General features: G+C 39.3%; 2 protein-coding genes across 4 annotated transcripts in view; one reads left to right on the top strand and one right to left on the bottom strand.

Moving 5' to 3' along the window:
* Positions 1–18472, bottom strand: part of rwdd (RWD domain containing 4) — a 269519-nt gene that overhangs the window by 155398 nt on the left and 95649 nt on the right. The window lies entirely within an intron of this gene.
* LOC131355787 (NACHT and WD repeat domain-containing protein 2) overlaps positions 1–18472 on the top strand; it is a 123817-nt gene that overhangs the window by 70003 nt on the left and 35342 nt on the right. The window contains exons 1-3 of one of the 2 annotated variants that reach the window (XM_058394270.1): positions 1775–2012; positions 2625–2796; positions 13523–13611. In XM_058394270.1, coding sequence (XP_058250253.1) covers positions 1998–2012; positions 2625–2796; positions 13523–13611 — 276 coding nt within the window. In that variant the 5' untranslated portion in view covers positions 1775–1997. Of the gene's footprint in view, positions 1–1774; positions 2013–2624; positions 2797–13522; positions 13612–18472 lie in introns of those variants that run through there. The other variant, XM_058394269.1, reaches the window with a different exon arrangement.

The following is an 18472-nucleotide window of genomic DNA, read 5'->3' as shown; positions in this document are numbered from 1 at the left end:
TTCCTCCATGTTCTCTGGTTGCGTCCAACTTCCAAAAAACATGGATGTAGGTGGATAGGCTACAGTAAATGTGTACTTGAGTAAAAATGCTTGTGTGAATGCACAGCCACCATGACCAGGATAAATAGTGTTACTGAAGATGAACAGAAAAACAAATTAATGAATCAGGCATGATGAGTAAGAAATTAACAACACTATATTTGATTCTGACACTTGATAACCAGAACTGTGCATTTCTGCAATAGAAAGTTACCCAAGGTTGTAGTTTAAGTTAGTCTTGAATCTTAAAATAATTAATACATGACTCAATCCAGGAAGTGTTGAAGTCTTGTGAAAAGCACAGCCCAGTAACGGCTGTTCACAGGAGCTACAGGATTTTTAGCCTCGCCTGTGAGTGACCCTAATAGAGCATGACTACAACTCTAGCACAGCGCTTCCTAATCAAGTCCTTGGGGACTCCCATTCGGTCAACATTTTTGCTCCATTCCTGCTCCCAACACTCACAGAGGAGGTAATCAGGAACACTGAATATTTGATACAACTGTGTTTGGAGCTGGCACAGAACAAAAACTCAGACCATAAGGGATTCCCTGTAGATGGGATTAGGGATCACCGTGTTAGCGGATGAAAAGAGAAAAGAAAGGTTAAGCCTCCACTGGAAACCCGTTTGTGTTCCTCTTAAGCACCGTTGTGGGGGTGCTTTAGTATTTCTGTGTGCCCCCCATACTGATTGCTCGGGCATTTATAATGGGGACCAGGTGCCAAATTGGTTAGACAGCCTGAGACCAAGCTATCCTCTGCAGCAGTAAGTTAGCTAATGAATTTATTAAGCTTTATGAATATAAACTCTTACTTTTTTTAGATTTAAATTTCATAAGCTTGACATTTGAATGTTTCAGTGTAGAATTTAATGTTTTTGGTTGAACATGGGTTCTCAATGTGATATAAGCTGTAGAAACGAGATTTGAGTGTGTATCCTATAAGAACGGAAACCTAAGAGCATGCTGATTTAAATGCTGATTGGAATATTCCCAGACATGCTATTTCTGTTTGCGTGGCAGATTATACCCTCGCCGAAGAAAATGTGCTAGCCTGGGGTTTTAAGATACAACTGCTTGGCTCATGGGGAGGCTACACTGTATGTATTTTGTTCTTTAAGTGGACCTTGAGGATACAGTGCATCTTAAAGGCTTATCTAAGGTACATAATTACATAACCTTACAAACTATTGCTGAACTTTTGATTGTTCGTTCGTTTTCTTTGTACTTTAAGGGAACAAAAATGTTTCTGCATACTGTGTTTGATCAGTTGTTTGTTTTTTTGAGAATGTACAGCAACTGCATGAAGAAAGTTGTTTGTTTTTTTGAGAATGTACAGCAACTGCATGAAGAAAGAGACATGTCTAATATGTCTTGCATGAAATTTTACGTTTGTCAGTTTGTGTCTTGCATTTTCCTTTCTGACTGATTAAATCACTTCAGCACACTCACAGTCTTGAAAATTGCACATTTCTGTCCCCTAGGACACAAACGTTGTAAACGGACCCTGGTACAGTAATAGTCCGATTATGTTCGATTAAATTAGTTTGGTATTGTGCGTTTCCTCTGGAGAGCAAAAAAAACGGGTTGTATTTAGGAGCACTTAAAACTTCCAGCTCGAGAGCAGCTGCATTTATCGATAGGCTGATGAATCCAGACCCCTCCTCCTATTCTTCCTCCTCCTCTTCGCAAAAAACGGCTCTCGTGCAGGAGAGCGGGTCTGCCATGATAAAGAGAGAGAGCACCGCGATCCCCATTAGACAGCGCGGCGAACAGGACGAGTCTGTTTCCCTCGCCGTCATTTAAGCGGAGGAAAGCGAGACAGAGCACGGGCACGATGCTGCCTCTCACCGCCGGCTCTCGCGCAACATCAGCAGCAGCAGCATCTTCCTCAGGCGGAAACCCGAGGTGCTGCTGATTCCTGCGGATCCGCGCTCTGCTCCAGTCAAAAGCTCGGAAATGAAGAGAATGAACGTAAGCGCTTCGGTGTGTGCGTATGTGTGTGTGTGTGTGCGCGCGCGCGTGTGTTGTGCTGGTGTTTTTGCGCTGCTGCTCCATGACCGTTGGGTCGGAGACGCACAAGCTGAGGTTTGCGCGCGTGGACGCGGATATTAGTGTATATAAATAGGATATTAAAGGTTATAAAATCTATATGCAACTTTGCGTCTTAGCGCGCGCTGTGCGTTGCGATAGAAGCTGTGTGTAGACTGCGATAAGGGTCCACGCTAGAACAAATATATATTTATATATAATAAACCACACTAAAATACGGATGTCGCTGCTAGGGTTTTATTCTGATTTGTTACTTGGCATTTTGTTTCATATTCTTATATGGATGCTTTAACACTGATGGTGGAAAGTGGGCATGTCATGTCATTTTGCTTTGGCGCACAGCATACCCCAGTGAGTCTGTTAAGTGCATAAGACACACTAAAAGTCAGTTTCACAGAGACGAGACAAATGTTTAACGCCAAAAACACGTGTGCACGTGCACGAGAGTGGCCTTTCTTTTAAAATGCAGTTTAAAGTGCATGCAAAAGTGTGTGAAAACGTCAGCTTTTTTAGCTTTTGTTTTTCTCTGTGCAGCCTCGCTGGAAGTCTTCCCCGATGTGGCCGTCCGGAGTTGGCAGCAGATTGCCGTGTCCTCGCGAGTCAGCGCTGCGCAGAGCGGCCATCAGTGGAAACGTGCTCGCGCTGCCGCCATATCACGTGCCCACGGGCCGGAGCGTGCGCGTCTTCATCTGCGCCAACCCAGACGGTAAAGAGCAAAGCTCGCTCTAACGGATGACTCACGAACCCTGGCGTGTGTGTGTGTGTGTGTGTGTGTGTGAGAGAGAGAGAGAGAGAGAGAGAGAGAGCGTGTATAGAACCCCCCCCCCCTTGAATCGTGAGTCACGATTGGCCTAAGGTCTTGTCGTCAGATTGAGTGGTGTCCCGTCTCATTGGAATGTTCTTAATGCTGTTTTTTTTACGAAGGTATATTATTTTCATGATTTTGTTGATTTTTCATTAGTTTTATTTTTATGGTTCAATATCCATCAGCAGCTGGCAAAATAACAGTATGGATCAGCAGCTTAAGTTTCATTTCAACTTTGGGAGCAATGCACTGCAACACTGCACCCACTGGATGACTAAAGCTTTTTCTTTTTGTAAAATAAATATTAAGGACATATTAAGACATATTGCTGTAACAAATAAATATCTCAAAATTAATATACCTATATTATATTCTACATAACCATGTAATCTTTCCACTTCTTAAGACAAGTATTCGCAAATATCAAAGAAAAAACTGAAGTTTTGACATCGTATCATAAAAAAAATGAACACAAAGTGCTCTTTTCTGCAAGGACAAAACTACAGAAGTTGCAATAAGCACCTTTGCTGAGGTTCACCAGAAAGGATTCCTTGATTCCTGCCCTGTCCCAAATAGCACCCTAAACCCTATGTTTCGCCTTCAAGTGTGCACTCTGGTGCAAGTGTTCAAAATTTCAGCTGAAACACAGCATTCTCCATGATATTCCACTTTCTGCTACAGCATAGCATTAAGACACCATATCAGAGTCACTATCTTTAAATTGTCAAGCTCCAGTACTGACTGTATGAACAAAACAATGATAGACATGAAACCCGGAATAAATAACACTCTTCTTTTTTTAAAAAAAAATCAAGAACGCAAACAGTTTTGTTTTTGTTATTTTTTCCTCTTACCCTCTGGGTGAACCCTTTTAGGTTCTATTCAGAAGCCTATACATGAGAGAGTTTATCTATCAAAGGAGGTTCCAACTATCTATCTGTCCACTCATGAAATTGTTTTCTAAGAGCGTTGTTTTGTATGTCTTTCAGTGAGATTGAAGAATTTGTGCTTCCTTAATAATACAGTTTGTGTAGCGGTTTTCAGGGGTGAATTATTATAATGACCTGTTTGACATGATATTGGCATGTTAGAGATTGAGGAGCAAAGGTGGAAGGAGTGATTTACACATCCCATCAATCATCCCATCATCCCTCCAAAATATTTTCCACTAGTTTAGGAGAGACTAAGGAACACAGGAACCCCCATTTAGCAACGCCCACTCTTGGTGGTCAGATCAATGCCACTGGCTTGCACAAGGAAAGTGCAAAACCCTCATAAAATTTAACAATGGACACAAATAATTAGTAATGATTTCAGATGACTCTGAGAATACCACTGCGTTGTGTTTCATTATATGTAGCCTGAACTGTACACTGTACACTGGACGGCCAGTTGTGTGTCATCAGCGTGCTGATGACTGAACTACTGTGAAAGCTGTCAGTGCAGTCATGCTGAAAAAAAAAGAAAAAGAGCAATAAATATGGCACTGTAGGAAGAGACCAAGCTGTTAGGACATAAAGCAAGGGCAATCCTAAAATAACCCTGCACTGGTTTGCGAAAATTCATTAGGGTCATTAGGGAAAGGGTGTTGGTGGTGTGAAAACTCAAAATGATGACTTAGCAGCAGGGCTTGGAGAGCCTACATTTTTACTATTTAAAACAAACCCACTTTACTATCAACTAGCTCATACATGCAGCTTCGTTCACTTAATAGTGAGCCGGAAATAATGACATAGTCAACAAAATCATCACCAGCCCAAAGCCGATGTTCCAGCTTGTGATTAAAATAGACATCTTGTAACACAAGCATACAAGGTTATTGCTTATATACTGTATATCACATGTGATCTTTATATAGCAAAAGCAAGATTTTGAAGGATTATGAGGATTATATCGAACGAGTAGTGTGCATGAGTGATGCTGAGGAGTAGTATGTCACTCATAGGTACAAGCAATGCAAAAAGCATGCAGCAGAAGATTTGACTCTTAGCTGCGGGAAGACCTTAAAATAGGGCTTCTAATCTCGGAGTAAACAAAGCAAGGAAAGGGCAGGTTAGGTGAGAGGAGAGAGAGAGACATGGAGAGAAACAGACAGGGGTGGTGAGATCAGAGTAAAGCAAACAGGAGGCTGGGATAAACTGTACACTGTAACTAATAATAAACCTTTACATATATTAAACACATAATAAGGATTTTTTGCAGCATTACCTCAGTTCATGTCAGTGATCATATAAGCTTGATGTATCTTTAGACCATTTTCTGAGACAAGTAGCGGTGAGTTCAGTGATATTTTTACTTTTTTATTTAAATAGAACTTTTCTAATAAATCTAGCTGTCAAAAAATATTTAATCAGAGGGTTAAAGAGTCTTTGTAGCAACTCATACACTATAAAAAGGAGCAAAATAGAATGATCTGGACCAACATTCCCCAATCAATCAGACAAGGTAGTGTCTCATTCTTATGTCTCATACATTGGCACTTACATTAAGAAGGAGGAAATACTCAAATAAGGGGATATGTTTGTGTGGCATTTGTGCGAAACAAGTTTAATTAACCCCCGCAATCACAAACTGTACCTTTAATAAATTTGGGTGTGCAGAATACAAAAATGCTGAGATAGGTGTTTGATCAAAATAGCAGTAGCAAGAGCTGCAACAAAAATACATAGGCAAAAGAGATATTTTTTTATGTAAATAAATGGCAAATGGCTTTTCTGGGCAGTACCATGGGATGTACTAAGAAAAGAAACTGTGTGCATATGGATGCCTCTGTCATGGATCGTGACACACTTATTAAACACACTTACAGGCACCATATCTTTATTCCTTGAGAAAGCTTTATGTTCTTGCTGGAAGAAAAAAAAAAAACACAGATAGCATGCAAAGAGAATAGCTTAGCTGTAGAAAACCTGTCGCATTTCTCTTCTCCAGCTGCAGAGAGCAGACAGCGGACAGCTTCAGCTCTAGGATAACGCTCAGGGATTAAAGACCTTAAGAAAATAGTGAGGTGTGTGAGATAAGAAGGAGGCTTTCTGCAGGGTATGAATACATACCACATTGATACACGTGTATGAGAATGAGCGGGGCTTCGGAGTTTGCTTATGTTTCCTGCTGTTTGTGTGATGCTCATCCTACATGAGCACTAGAGGGTGCAATTAATTCACTGGAAATTCTCCCACACGCTCACACTCCTCGTAACAAGTGTCTTTAAATCTACCTCCTTAATTATCCTCAACCCTTAAACTCTCTTTTTCTCTTATGATCCTTATTCATGCTATGGTTAAATGCTGCTCTATGGTTTAAAGGCACTGCTGCATGGAGGAAGGGGAGCAGCTGCAGAGTTACACTAGAAGTCAGAACGGCAGCTTTGAGGAAACAGAGGGAATAACATTTATACCCTTGTTTGGATCTCCCGTCTCTCTCTAGGCCATATCCAGGGTGCTTAAGACTGTATGAGCGCTGCTTTTTTGTTATTTTTTAACAGACATCTGATATTCACAGTCTTCTTTCACAGTCATTTATTTGTATCATATAGGAGCTTTCATATAGAACACCTTTCTCTCTTGACTTGTGACCTTATTCACTGACTAAAGTCACTTTGTTTGTCATGGATTTATCCCATTTCTCAACAAAAATGTAGATCTGGGCTGGGATCACCTTTAACTGCATCTCTCTCATTAAATATAAATTGGTGCTTTTAGAAAGTCACTCCTATTGTGTAGTACTGGAGAAATATGGACTGTTGTGTATAATAGTCTGTCTCAGAAACATTGAACAAATTGAATGGGTAATGTTTTGCATTAAGGTTCCTCCAAGGTTCATTAACTAATCTTATTTGCTGTATTCATTAACATTAACAAATGTTAAAAGTGGCATTAACAAACCATAAGTAATGTTAACAAAGCATTAATTGGCATTTGGTTAAATGTTAACTAAATCCACCTGCGTTGGCTAATGTTTATTTAATACATGAATAGAAATAAGTCCACATAAATTAGCACAGGTTGATGCTGGTTGTTGATAACTTACTGAACTTTGGCCTGCAGCTATAATTACTGCTATATATAACGTGCTGTTTGTTCATGCAACTTCAGTTAGTGCTTTATCCTGGTCAGGGTCATGTTGAATCTGGAGTTTATCCTGGGAACATTCAGCATGAACACTAAGATCCATCGCAGGGAACCATTCACACACTCATTCACACCTAGGGGCAATTTAAAGCCAATCCACCACCCACTGCAGGGGTGTCCAGTTTAATCCGCAATGAGCCGGTGTGAGGGCAGGTTTTCATTCCAACCAAGCAGAAGTAACACCTGATGGTCTATTGAAAGCCAAGATCAAATGTGGAATCAGGTATGATTCCTGCTTAATTGAAATGAAAACTTGCACACACACCAGTCCTTGTGGACAAGAGGAGATCCCTGACCTACTACATGTATTTCAGATGAAAGATGAAAGCAGAGAACCTAGAGGAATTTCAGATGAGCATTGAGAGATCATGCGAAACACTTTTTACACTTTTTACACAATTTTTAGAGTCTCACAAACATGTTCATTAAGATGCCGGATCATATTGGACAGTATTTATAGTTATGTTTATGGAGGGTTTTAATGTAGCATTGTGCAGGTGTTTGTCTTATTTGGTTTATTATTAAAAACATTGCACAATTATTCAATATTAAAATTAATTATTTTTATATACAAAATTTAGATTAAAAAAATAGGTTAATTAACTTTACTTTGTTAATGTTACTTGTGGTGTGTCCTTATGATGAAGTTCATTGTAATACATAAAATAATGCCAGTTAAAGCAGCCTTTATGTAAAGCATTACTAATTAATCCATCATTTTTCAAAGTCTAAATAAGCATAAATATTTATAACTTGTAGTCATTTTTCATTTATTTTACAAGCTTTTTTCTTCTTTTTTATTACAAGCAAATGTGCCATTTTTGAGGGAACATTTAAAAAGCATCCAAAAAAAAGAAGCAAAAAGGCATTTTAGAGTTGATTATATTTTGTATGTGCCAGACCGTATAAATATAAAAAAAAACATGCTTCTTTTTCTGAGTTTCGTCTAAGCTCCAAGATTAGAAATGGTGAAAAGTTTGGTTCCTTGGTATACAAATATACAAATTACAAGGCCTTGGCTTTACACTGGGGTATTGTATTATGGTTAGCTTCATGTTAAATGGAGAGCAGAAAATCTCAGAAAGTGGTCCCTAAAAGTGTTCAATAAGGGACTGTTTTATTTCATTCAATTCAACTCCATCTCCCTAGACTGAAAAGATGTTTAATGGCAGCCTTTTGGAGCTTTGAATGAGGCCACAGGGCTTTATGGGAGAAACTGAATGTCTCATTTATTTATTTTATTTCTCCCCTGCCCTTCCCTTTCTCTCTGCTTTTTGCTCAAGCTCCAGCTCCCTCCCCCATTCAATACAATCTAGTTCAATAATGCTTTATTGGCGCTCTCTCTCTCTCTCTCTCTCTCTCTCTCTCTCTCTCTCCCTCTCTCTCTCTCTCCACTGAAATGATCTCACCAGTTTTCACTCCTTTTCTCTCGCTCCTGGTTTACAACCTATCGTCATCAATCACAGCAAACGTTTAAGCCGTGAGATCCATAAAGCCTGAGTGAAAGCAACAGCTCTGGCCAGTCTACTGCCAGAGACTGTGTGTGTTTGTATGTGTGTGTGTGTGTGTGTGTGTATGAGAGAGAAAGAGAGAGAGAGAGATTGATAGAGACAGATTTCAGGTACAAGATGATGTATTTGATAGATATGAATATTGTCATAGAAAGTAATAGTAAATGAAAGAATGGATAATAAAGCAATAGATGAACCCAGCAGTTAGCCTGTGTCTATGTGTAGAGTTAGTCATTCTCTAAAGACTTTCTTTACACAATGCAAGAAGCAACAGAGCAAATCATAGACACAGTCAGCAGTGAGAAGGTGCTATATGTGTGCTTTGGACCATGTCTGTGCACAACTAAAATTAGCTTCTCACAAATACTTTACTCGACATAGGAAAAGTTAGGTTCGCCGGGGCAGTATAAAGTGCTTTTCGGTTATTTAAGCATTTATTTATATATTTTGAGGTGATGAAAATAAGACTCTAAAATCAAAATAAAATGGGATTCTAAATTTAACGCATTATTATTTCACGCATGCAGTTTTTAAAGGGAAAAATCATCAACAACAGCATCTTCACCAAAGGCATTTTGGAGTTTATCTGGCTCTCTTTTTTTTTCTTGTTGACTGGCTGATTTTAAAAAGTAATGTGTTTTAGATTCATTTTGCATTTAAAACTTGCAGCCAAGCTTGCACATTACATTAATTATATAGACATATGTTGTTTTTTTTAACAGATCAACACATTCAAGACATTTTCATGCCTTTTGAACAACAGCATTTGATTTTGAATAATTTATTATCAATTTCTACATGCGGTGCTGTGCAAAAGTCTGACACCAGTATGTTAGATGTTTATTTTATGTTTTCAGAATCAGTGTGTTAGTGGAAAAGAGCCAAGTTCATTTTTATTAAAAAAAGACAGAAATGTATTTCGTTTAAGAAAGTAACGTATTAAAGGTACATCAGTCAAGACTAAATTTGTGAATTACAACAACACTGGGAAGATTTTGTCTGTTTGTTTGTTTGTTTTTCACTACTGGAACCTGCTTTTGTTTAACCCCATGTACACTACACCATGGCCGCAGAACCATGGTCTGGAACGATGGAACGTGGTCAGTAGAGTTATCATTGACAAAGAGTGATATGAAATAGATTTTAAGAGCACCTAATGTTTACTGTACTGCATTATGAGAGAAGTCCCAAATACTTCATATATAGCCTGTGTCTCATTAGTGGAGTTAACATCTGTGATCCTCTTTCATAGTTTCACAAGTTGTTAACAGTGGAGAGTCTAGCTGTGTGCTGGCTTATATCAGAGTGTATGTTATTACTTTATATTATTTACCTAGCTAGAAGCATCAACAGATTTCTACAGCACAGATCTGTCCTTCGGCAGCTGTCTATTTATTGTACGTGACAGTTTGACATTATTTATCCAAAAGTGTCACAACAAAACAACTATCCCAGGTTCTCCAAGTTGCATGGGAAAACCTAACCTTAAAAAATATTGAATGCGTTTTTAGTACTTAGTACTTTTATTACCAGTTCTCATTGTTCCAAGTATGGTGAGTGTTGTTTGGGGGTCGCATAAAGTTTATTTACATTGACTTATTTTTTTGTTGTTGTTGTTGTTGTAGTACTCTCCTGATCTGTTAATAGTTTGTCACCTTATGCTATTCTCCTGTTCTGTGGCTCACACTTGATTAGTTTGTCAATTTAAATCCAACTGTGTAATAGTTCCTTTGCAAAGACTAAACATATACTTATCTCAAAGACTTCAAAGTTCTCAAAGACTTAAGTTTTGGGACTTCTGCCTTTACATACACATGAATTTAATATAGAGTTGGCCCACCACAATAACAGCTTCATCTCTTCTGGAAAGGCTTTCCATAAGGTTTAGGAGTGTGTTTATGGGAATTTTTGACCATTCCTGTAGAAGCAAAATTGTGAGGTCAGGCACTGATGTTGGATGAGAAGGCCCGGCTCGCAGTCTCCAGTCTAATTCATCCCAAAGGTGTTCTGTCAGGTTGAGGTCAGGACTCTGTGCAGGCCAGTCAAGTTCATCCACACCAAACTCTGTCATCCATGTCTTTATGGACCTTGCTTTGTGCACTGGTGCACAGTCATGTTGGAACAGGAAGGGGTCATCCCCAAACTGTTCCCACAAAGTTGGGAGCATGAAATTGTCCAAAATGTCTTGGTATGCTGAAGCATTCAGAGTTCCTTTCACTGGAACTAAGGGGCCAAGCTCAACCCCTGAAAAACAACACCTGAATTCAATGATATGGAGGGGTGTCCCAAAACTTTTGGCAAAATAGTGTAGCTTCCCACTGTAATTTTGTTCTAGTGGTATTTCTTATTTTTGTCCCAATATCTGATTTATCCTAGTTTAATGCTGTTTTTGACCCATGATGATGGTCTATGATAGTCAGTTTAGTTCCTGCACTTGCATCGTATCTTTTAGAACAGCACACCACAGTGGATTATTGAACATGCCGCCGAGATTTTTGTAGAGAGGCTATCTGTTAATCATAAACGTGATAGACAGAGCAGTAAGTTGTCAAGACAAAGACTTGAAGAGACGAGGACTATTAGACAGGAATAAGTCAATACAGGTTTTAGCCACTCTAGTTTATTAATTTCTTGGGTGAGAGTAGACTAAAATTAAAAGGAGGCATAAATACTGTATTGAATCCATAAAGTGCATAAAGATATAATGGAAATCATGAATTGAAAGTATAGTGAGCGATGAACACTAAGCAATGATTTTCTTGATCAAATAAAATCCTATTTGTTCAAATCCATCTTGTTACCAAAATGTCAAGTCAGATTTTAGCTTTGCAAATTATTAGATTTTTATAGATACAAGAACATTGTGATTAATATCCACAGGAATTAGATACAGATTTCCTTGTGTATTATCAATAAAGGATAGGATTAAAGCCACAGGAGAAAAACTGGATGAATAATGACTGAAATGTAGACTCTGTTTGGTTGTACCAAAATCAATGAGATTTTTTTTCTGTTCTCTGCACTTTAGCTCTGCATTTTAGCATAATGGATATGACGTAACTGTGAGGCTGAGGATGAAACGCAGAATGTAAGCTTTCACTTAGGTTTATATCAAAATCATGGTCCTTTTGTACAGCAAAATGAGTACAAACAATACAAACACTGGATAAATGAACAATAAATGGAAAACAAGTGTCATGTTAAACAAATCTTTTGCAGTTGATGTTGTTGGCCTGGACACTATAAAGCATCAACGTCACCAAATAGCTTTCACAATATATTGTAAATTTATCCACATTATAGTATTTTATTCATTGCTTTACTTAATTTGCCCAAAAGAACAAAAATATCCATCGCTCCTCAGTTACTCACAGACTGTACAGTATATTGAAAGGATGCAGTTGTGGAATATCTTCACTAGGCTTGCACCATGTAATAGATGACACTATATTTGTCATTGGACTTGTTGTTTTCACAATAGCACACCTGAGCAAACAGGGGGAAAAAATATGTTTTAAAAGACTGGTGAAATGTGTTTAACATCGGAAACTCCTGACCTTGAGCTGTCTACCTATCTCTTGAAAGGTCTGTGATAAAAAAAAAAGGTGAGGTGGAGGGAGCAGGCAGTCTCTATAACAGTGAAATACTGTCAGTGTGAAAAGCTTTCTACACGTACACTGTCTCAATTGAAAAATAATTGGTTTACACCAATGTGGGGAGGTTGCACAATGGCTTAGTGCATGTTGGCTAGTTTTGGATGTTTGCCTCGCACCTTCAGGGCTGGGGGTTTGATTTCCACCTTTGTGTCGAGTTAGAGTGTGTGTTTGGATGTTCTCCTTGTGTATTGGGGGTTTCCTTGGGTACTCTGATTTCAAAACCCACTCCATAGACTTGTGCTTTAGGCTGATTGGCATCTCTAAATTGTCCATAGTGTGTGTGTGTGTGGGGGGGGTGGATGGATGGATGGATGGATGGAAGGATGGATGGATGATTTATAATCTGAGTCTATTCAATGTAGGGATAAGAAACTAATTTCATCAGCTGTTCAGTATTCAATTAAATGAAAATAAATGGCTAGATTCAAGATTATTCAGAATCAGAGCTTTTCCCTTTATATGAATGTACTTGTACCTCTATAAATATTGAAAGTAAACTGCATTTTTATCAAAACCGAGGTAAAAAAAAAAAAAATCCATAAACCAAGTTCATATTTCTTGTTTGTCAGCATTCCGTATTTAGATGCTAGCTGCTATCACTGCTAAAAAAAGAGATCTAAGTAAGTACAAATATTTTGAAGGAAGGCAAAAATGACCTAATCTTTCTCGTTATAACATTATTAAATATAAAATTATTCAACTAATGTCATTTTTATTCATCTCATTCGACTGCTTTAAGTTTCTTTCAAATATTTATTTGCAGAAGGAAGCACAATTGTCTTCTAATAGAACACTTGAAATTAGTAAAAAAAATTGTCTAGAAATAGGTTTGAACTGAACTTTATATAGAGAAACATATTTTCACTTCCCTATATATCGTAAGGAATGAACTTGCCATGATTCAAGTCTCGAATTTCAAATGTATACTGTTGTATTTACAAAATAATAGTCTTAATACAAGAAGGGTAGCAATAGGCAGCATGTGTGATGTGCATTTATCTCCAAGGTCTGCAAGCGTTTAAGCAAACTCACGTCAACACCTCACGCCTCCCTCCTGACTCTTATGAGCCACAGGCTGTGTGCTATTTTTGATGATGCAACTGCGTGTTTGTTAAGCAAAATATGATAACTTGTGAGTGATGAAGATTATACAAGAAGAAACCAACTATTTCTGACTACAGCCTGTCACATGATCAAGATCACAAGTAGCTTTCATGATGTAAAAGGTGCTAAAGAAAAGTGTTGCCCGAAAAAAACCTTCTTTTCTCTGAAATGAAATGAAATGAAATGAAAGAGCCTTTATTCTAACAATCTGTGTGTCTGGTTGCAGATACGGAGGCAGAGAGGAATGCCCTGAAAGAACATGTCTACCCCAAGCTGAGGGACTTCTGTAGAGAAAACTATGGCATTGAGTTCCAGGTAAAAGAAATGTTCTACTGGATGTGCAATCTGTTTGTCCCAGCAGGGTTGGTAGACTTTTTGGTTCACCAGAAATAATATCACAGAGCCTTTCTCAGTTTAACAGGGTTACAGGTATGAGGAATGGTGTGACTAAATCTTTCTGTCTGTTTCATTCTCTCTCTCTCTCTCTCTCTCTCTCTCTCTCTCTCTCTCTCTCATACACACACACACACACACTCACCACATATTCACACACATATCAACCCCAGCTCTGCCAGGTTTAAGCACTAAATGAGACATACCTTTTGCTTCGTCCTGATTTGATTTCATCCCTTCCCTCCTTCCATGCTCACTGAGGATGGTTTACAATGCAAATTGATTGTGTTGAGGGAGAAAAGAGAGAGAGGACAGATCTCTATCGTGGCTGTTTGTTAAACAAATCCAGAAGGGTCATGAGAGACGATGGCCGGCGGCTGAAGCAGATGCCCATGGTTGGACCAAAACAACACAGGCTTGGGGCTTGTCCTGGTTTAGAAAGCTTTCCCCCAGCATCTCTTACCCTTATGTAAACATGTCATGGCCCATTTAATGGAAAAATTGTGTATTATTCAGAATTGAGCCATTACATTTCTTGAGAATGTCTAATTATGATTAAAAAAAAGACACATTTTTAAGTGAGACCTTTACAGCAGGAGCCATTTGGGACTGCTTTTAAATGAGCTTGTTTTTAGCTCCACTGAGTAATTGAGATTCAGTCACAGCAGCACCTGCATTTCCTCTTTTATCTAGCACTGCATTTGTCCAGTCATTTCATTAAAAAGCATCACCGGGTTAATGTGACAGTGCTGAATTATCACTGGAGAGTTGCAGTGTTTTAACATGTTACAAGGAAGAGAGTCCATGCTGAGGAGAAATCTTTCTGCACACGATGATTCATGCGTTCTCGGAAGAAAAGGTACTGAACTGTACTTTTCCCTTTCCCTTATCTTTCACCTTCAAACACGGCTACAGTGTACCTTTAAAAAGGTTTAAGGTACATAATTGGATGGTAATTACCTTTAAGAATAAAGCTTTAAAGGTACACTGTATGCACCTATCTAGGTTAAAGATAGACAATAATGGAAGAGAAGGTGGACGTTTAAGGGTGCCTGCCTGCACAGGCATGCAAAACAGAGATTAAAGGTTTAAGAGAAGATTTTCAAAATTCACACAAGTTTGTACACTTTTACTCTGCATATAAAGGTTCTACAATATATTTTACACGTCACATTCATTTAGAGGGATAATTCTGCACATCACATCAGCATTTTTGTGATACGTTTTCTAAAAACAGGATGATTGACACCTGCAGGGTATGATTATGTGATTGGTTGGCACCTTGTCCAGATGCCCTGATAAGGTCCAGGCAACCAAAATGGTGTGTCTGTATAAAATTAATAAAATCAGCTGGTGTGGATTTTGTTGAAAGACCGGATAAGTCACTACACTGTAAACGTACAATATATTGGGAAAGCTATTTGATGAGGTTGATGCTTTATCGTCTGCAGGCCAAATGCAAATGGTTTGTTTAACATGACAGTTGTTTTCCATTTATTGTTAATTTACCTGTTGTTTGTATTGCCAGCTAGCTAAACTGTAAGTGCAGAGATATGGAGGTGAGAGCTAGTAAAGTACCCAGCTGGGGAAGATCAGTTACTTTTAATATAAGGTATATAATATAATATTATTGATGTTATTGATCATTTTGAATGGAGGTGTTGAAAATGTATTTCATGGCCATGTTATTAATCTGGAAAGATGGTAGATTGTGCCATGAATGATTATATAACAAATTTGTGGCATCACCACCCACACTGCTGTCTGACATCCATGTAAAACACTGTTGTCTGACGTCCACCTGACACCCACCCGGTTTAACTGTAGAGATCAGGAATCTTGATTTTATTTTGTATATTTCAGCATCCCACTGTAATTCTGTATCATTTTTAGATTGTGATTTACATCAGCGCAGCACGCAGGTGTTAACCTGTTCTGTACAAGTCCATGCGAGCCAAATGAAAAGAGGCTGTGGGCCACATGTTTGACACGTGTGCTTTAGTGTGTATCTGATATCTGAGAAGAGGCATGTGATTTAATTAGCTTTTTAAAGTGAAGCTTTCAAGGTAAATCAGTAGTCTCTCAGGTCTGATTATGTACCACAAATCATCTTGAAAGCTATAAAGATATATATTAACATTACAGAAGGTGTTCCCTTGTTGGCAGCACCCCAGTGACAAGAATTAGTATTAGTTTGATGGGTCTGTTTGTGGGTAGGGGGATGATATGCCTGAGGATTCTCTCAACTGATAAATATGATGTGGCAAATCACGATTCTTTCTGGTCACTGTTACTTGATTCTATTTCCTGTGGCATTCCTGGAACGAATGTTTTGTGTGTGTGTGTGTGTGTGTGTGTGTAGAACAGTGAGAGAAAGACAAAAAACAGAAGATGCCTTGGGTGTCTTCCCTGTTTACTTACATACACACACAAACACACACACACACACGCACAATGCTAGAGGAGCTCTGACAGTGTTATACCATGGAGAGATCTACAGCAGCTGATGTATGTGAGTTATATGTGTAGCTATATGTATAGCTATATCAGCTATAGGACAGACTCTGCACAGTTAACATACAGATATTATGTAATACTGTATATTTAATATTATGCCACAGTGCTGTTGAACGTTCCATTCTGATTGGCCAGGAGGGATTAAGTTGCTATAACAGCATGGCCTTGACATTTTCTTCTGGAGGTTTTATATTAATATGCTCATTCTCGTACATTACCATTCCTATATTAACATTGTACGCATGGCCCACAGCAACGAGGGAATTATTGTTTATAGCTAGCAAATTGTTAGGGCATAAGAAAAATAAAACAATTTGAAATTTTGTTATTATATGTTAGACAATGAAACACAGTGTGTTAGCAGTGTTTCACTTCACACCATCCAGCTGTTGATTATTTTCCAAAACACAGCAATTTAATCCCTAAATCTGCCGCATTTCCTCATATCCTCATTTCCTTGAGTCTGAGCATGACCAAAGGCCTACAACTAATATGCAGAAGCTTTTAATTAGCTGGTGATCTACTAGTTAATTATATGTCACATGCATACACACACACACACACAAACACACACACAAACACGCGCACACACACACACACAAACACACACAAACACACACACACACAAACCAAACACACACACACACACGCGAGCACACACACACACACAAACATGCACACACACACACACAAACACACACAAACACACACACACACAAACCAAACACACACACACACACGCGAGCACACACACACACACAAACATGCACACACACACACACACACACACACATGCACACACACACATGCACACACACACAAACACACATACACTTTCCCATGTCCATCTGAGAAAACATGCACACACACACACACACACACACACACACACACTGTCCCATGTACACTATATTGCCAAAAGTATTCGCTCACCCATCCAAATAATCAAGAATCAGGTGTTCCAATCACTTCCATGGCCACAGGTGTATAAAATCAAGCACCTAGGCATGCAGACTGTTTTTACAAACATTTGTGAAAGAATGGGTCGCTCTCAGGAGCTCAGTGAATTCCAGCGTGGAACTGTGATAGGATGCCACCTGTGCAACAAATCCAGTCGTGAAATTTCCTCGCTCCTAAATATTCCACAGTCAACTGTCAGCTGTATTATAAGAACGTGGAAGTGTTTGGGAACAACAGCAACTCAGCCACGAAGTGGTAGGCCACGTAAACTGACGGAGCGGGGTCAGCGGATGCTGAGGCGCATAGTGCGAAGAGGTCGCCAACTTTCTGCAGAGTCAATCGCTACAGACCTCCAAACTTCATGTGGCCTTCAGATTAGCTCAAGAACAGTGCGCAGAGAGCTTCATGGAATGGGTTACCATGGCCGAGCAGCTGCATCCAAGCCATACATCACCAAGTGCAATGCAAAGCGTCGGATGCAGTGGTGTAAAGCACGCCGCCACTGGACTCTAGAGCAGTGGAGACGCGTTCTCTGGAGTGACGAATCGCGCTTCTCCATCTGGCAATCTGATGGACGAGTCTGGGTTTGGCGGTTGCCAGGAGAACGGTACTTGTCTGACTGCATTGTGCCAAGTGTAAAGTTTGGTGGAGGGGGGATTATGGTGTGGGGTTGTTTTTCAGGAGCTGGGCTTGGCCCCTTAGTTCCAGTGAAAGGAACTCTGAATGCTTCAGCATACCAAGACATTTTGGACAATTCCATGCTCCCAACTTTGTGGGAACAGTTTGGAGCTGGCCCCTTCCTCTTCCAACATGACTGTGCACCAGTGCACAAAGCAAGGTCCATAAAGACATGGATGACAGAGTCTGGTGTGGATGAACTTGACTGGCCTGCACAGAGTCCTGACCTCAACCTGATAGAACACCTTTGGGATGAATTAGAGAGGAGACTGAGAGCCAGGCCTTCTCGTCCAACATCAGTGTGTGACCTCACAAATGCGCTTCTGGAAGAATGGTCAAAAATTCCCATAAACACACTCCTAAACCTTGTGGACAGCCTTCCCAGAAGAGTTGAAGCTGTTATAGCTGCAAAGGGTGGACCGACGTCATATTGAACCCTATGGATTAGGAATGGGATGTCACTTAAGTTCATATGCGAGTCAAGGCAGGTGAGCGAATACTTTTGGCAATATAGTGTATATCCAAACAAACAAGCATACACACACACACACACACACACACACTGTCCCATGTATATCCAAACAAACAAGCATGCACACACACACACACACACACACACACTGTTCCA

Source organism: Hemibagrus wyckioides, linkage group LG07, assembly GCF_019097595.1.
Source record: "Hemibagrus wyckioides isolate EC202008001 linkage group LG07, SWU_Hwy_1.0, whole genome shotgun sequence".
In the NCBI taxonomy this organism is placed as follows: domain Eukaryota; kingdom Metazoa; phylum Chordata; class Actinopteri; order Siluriformes; family Bagridae; genus Hemibagrus; species Hemibagrus wyckioides.
The sequence above is the reverse complement of the archived record's forward strand: the minus strand, read 5'-3'. Positions and strand labels throughout refer to the sequence as shown.